Below are 3,702 nucleotides of genomic sequence, written 5' to 3' on the forward strand. Positions count from 1 at the left end.
CGTAACAAATATAGATTTTACATTACGCATGCCACGTGGCTACAGGGAATATTTTATAATTATAATTATAATTTTTTTAATTCTTAGCCGGTTAAGCCGAGCCGATAAAGCGGTCGGAAAGTGGTCAGTCCTCTCTTGTGTACGTATTTGCATTACGGCTCAGTCAAACTATCCAGCTCCGAGAAACGTGGACCCACTCCACTACTGATTTCTGGGTCCCACCATATCACACCGATTAAAAACTGGACTCCTCTTGCGGTTTTTCCAGTTATAACTCTCTTGTGTACACCTACACCTACACCTACACCTACACCCTTCTCTTTTTCTCTGTACTACTACTATATCTATATATACACATACCCACCTGTACATACATACACAAGTATTTGTTTATTGTGTAAGGAATAATAATGTCTAAGTAACTGTTACTATCATTCATCTTTCTATCGCTCTCCTGGACGTAATCAGAACACATTTATGTGTCATATTTCTTTTCTGTTCTCTCGTCACTAAACTCATCTTCACTCCTTTGCTTTCTGTGCTTATAAAAGGCCTCCCACCTCCAAATCTCTCTAAACCCAACTGACACTCTTTACAACTCCATTCTTTCTTTCGTATTCCTCTATATCCCGCTTTATCTGTTAGCAAGCGACATTTGTTTCCATTGTTAATCTTCACTTGTCCTGCTTCTCTACAAAAAATGGCGGGGTCAATGACAACCCCACGTCCATGCACATTGCCATCAACTCCTCTAAGTAAAGCTACAAGGCACGTCAAGTTTCAGTGCTGCACTGTCACCACCCAAACAGTCAGATCTAACAAAAGATTGGAAAACTGGGAACGCTTGCTTAACCCGGTTGAGTACTCTAATCCCGCCTCCCCTTTTACTTCTAAACAGGTTAAACTCGGGAAAAACTGGAAGGAGTATCAAGGTATCCGAAATTGGGATGGCCTACTTGATCCATTAGACGATAACCTGCGCAGTGAGATTCTCCGTTATGGCCAGTTTGTAGACGCTGCGTATAAGTCCTTTGACTTTGATCCCTCCTCGCCAACCTATGCTACATGCCAGTTTCCCAAAAGCACATTGCTGGAATGCTCTGGTTTACCAGAAACTGGGTATCGCCTGACAAAGAACTTACGTGCCACGTCAGGTATCCAGCTGCCACGTTGGATTGAAATGGTACCCAGCTGGGTGGGAATACAGTCCAGCTGGATAGGCTACGTGGCAATCTGTCAAGACAAGAACGAAATCTCCCGGTTGGGACGAAGAGATATCGTGATTTCATTTAGAGGTACAGCAACTGGACTCGAATGGCTTGAAAACGTTCGAGCCACTCTCACTCCACTCCCCGACAGACCCGAAAACGAACCCGGTCCAATGGTTGAAAGTGGATTCTTGAGCTTATATACCTCTGGAACTCCCACATCCCCGAGTTTACAACAAATGGTAAGAGAAGAGATCTCGCGGCTGCTACAATCGTACGGCGATGAGCCTGTTAGTTTAACCATCACAGGCCATAGCCTCGGTGCTGCTCTCGCCACCCTAACGGCGTACGATGTTAAAACCACCTTTAAACGCGCGCCAATGGTGACGGTCATCTCATTCGGCGGGCCACGTGTCGGAAACCGGAGCTTCCGTCAGTGTCTGGAAAAACAAGGAACCAAGGTGCTACGTATAGTGAACTCAGATGATCTCATCACTAAAGTTCCCGGCTTTGTGATCGACGGCGACGATCATATCGAACCCAAAAACAGAAATGTAAACATGAGCAGGTTGCCAAGCTGGATTCAGAAACGGGTGGAGGAGACGCAGTGGGTGTACGCGGAGATTGGGAAGGAGCTGAGGTTGAGGAGTAGAGACTCGCCGTATCTAAATAGGATCAACGCAGCTACGTGTCACGAACTGAAAACATATCTCCACTTGGTGGATGGATTTGTGAGCTCCACGTGTCCGTTTAGAACCTCAGCCCGCAGAGTTCTTAATAACCCTGCAAAGCAAAAAGTTCGTAGCTAGAATTGAAGGTACATTAATGATGGATATTATACGCAATCCAAGATTTTTCTTCTTTGTTTTCCGTACGTTGTACCGGCAGTTTCTGTAAATAGATAAATAGTAAAGTAGTCATTTCCCGACATATCCGGGAAGAATTACCAGAGTCATTTTTTTGTAGGAAAAACAAGAAAATTCCCAACGATTTTCTTGACTCGGTGTTAGTCAACATACAACAGATCAGCTGGGAAAACAAGTTTTCAAAAGATTATTGCATTAGAAAAAAATAAAGGAAGACGACTGATCTGTAATTCAAAGCTCTGAAAGATTTTGGTAGCAGTACTACAACATACGGAGACGAAGGTTAGAGACGTTCAGATATGGTTTTTTGGGAAAGGCAAATATTGTTTTTATCTTCGGAAGAGGTGTCACGTGACAAGGTCTGAAATGACTAAAGTACCCTCGACTTTGACTAAAAATTTCAAAACTGGCCACGGATGCACCGACCTGTTTGTGTGTGGACGATGACTGTATTGCCACGTTTACTAACTTTATTTGGTCTCATTCTAAACTCACAAATCTATCAGGCGCCGTCCATACCGAACAGTGGTCGGCTCAACTGTAATCACTTATTTGCCCTTCTAAAACACACACATGTATGCATATATATATATATATATATAGATTATTACTGCCAATATCATAGCCGACAGAAGAGTGCATGCCTACACACCTGAGCTCTGTTTTCTCTTGCAATATCACAATGTATAGCATATTTGACGCCTACTGGGGCATGGTTAATTAGCAACCAGAAATTATTAATTTATAGAAATAAATGATGATGTAAGACAAATGATACTTTTATATTAATAATAATAAAACCTACTACGAAAACATATGTAAAATTATATAAAACATATGAAAACATATGAAATAGGTAGTTCGTAAATCAAACTCAGACTTTAATAGAACACGTAAGAAATATGTACTTAATATTCACTTAATTAATCGTGGATAAGAAAAATAATATCTGTAGAAAGAAAAGTCAAAATAAATATGACTTTTAGATTAACGAAAACATTAATTAGTTTCTTTCAGTATTGATTCCAGTTACTAGTCTTGTGCATGACTTGCATGCTGGTTGCCATATGTAAGATATACATATATATATATTATGTATATATATATATGTTCCCTCAGAAGCTGTAATACTCACCAACTGCAGTTTGACAAAGGGATCACGCACTAAACGGGTGCTTCACTAATCACATAGCTTTGTTTCTTGTCTGTCTAGTCAATTAATTAATCTACATCAAAGCCTAAGATTGGGGTTTGAAATTAAGCCTGCTCATTAATTATATATATAATGAATGAGTCATGCTGGGTGTTCTATGTATCTTCTCCTGCTTTTGGTCTTTCTTGGTTGTGGATTGTCTTTGTGTATTTCTTTATCTAATTAACTTCTTACCTCGCCAAATATATATATATATATATATATGCACACACACACACATAGATTAGATGAACAAGTAGCGATTGAATTAGGATATAACCATGAAAGAGCAATTTAAGCCATAGGTTATGAAGTTGTAGAGGAGTGCCAAAAGTAACTTCTAAGTCGTTTGACTGAATTTAACTTGGTTTTAAGCTCATACAGTGATAATTTCACCCGGTTTTTAAGTTTAAATTGTTCACAACTTGAAAAGTTT

General features: G+C 39.9%; 1 protein-coding gene across 1 annotated transcript; it reads left to right on the forward strand.

Annotated features, from left to right (window-relative positions):
• The first annotated feature begins 429 nt into the window (after positions 1-429).
• Positions 430-2,050, forward strand: DAD1 (alpha/beta-Hydrolases superfamily protein). Its single transcript, XM_022047618.2, has one exon. The coding sequence runs from the start codon at positions 701-703 to the stop codon at positions 2,015-2,017; it is 1,317 nt and encodes a 438-aa protein (XP_021903310.1). The 5' UTR covers positions 430-700; the 3' UTR covers positions 2,018-2,050.
• The last annotated feature ends 1,652 nt before the right edge of the window (positions 2,051-3,702 follow it).

The sequence above is a fragment of the Carica papaya genome, chromosome 5 (assembly GCF_054855325.1).
Source record: "Carica papaya isolate Zhongbai chromosome 5, ASM5485532v1, whole genome shotgun sequence".
Classification (NCBI taxonomy): Eukaryota; Viridiplantae; Streptophyta; class Magnoliopsida; order Brassicales; family Caricaceae; genus Carica; species Carica papaya.

Coding starts and splice junctions, on each gene's coding strand:
- DAD1 (XM_022047618.2), top strand. CDS start 701: ATGGCGGGGTCAATGACAACCCCACGTCCATGCACATTGCCATCAACT.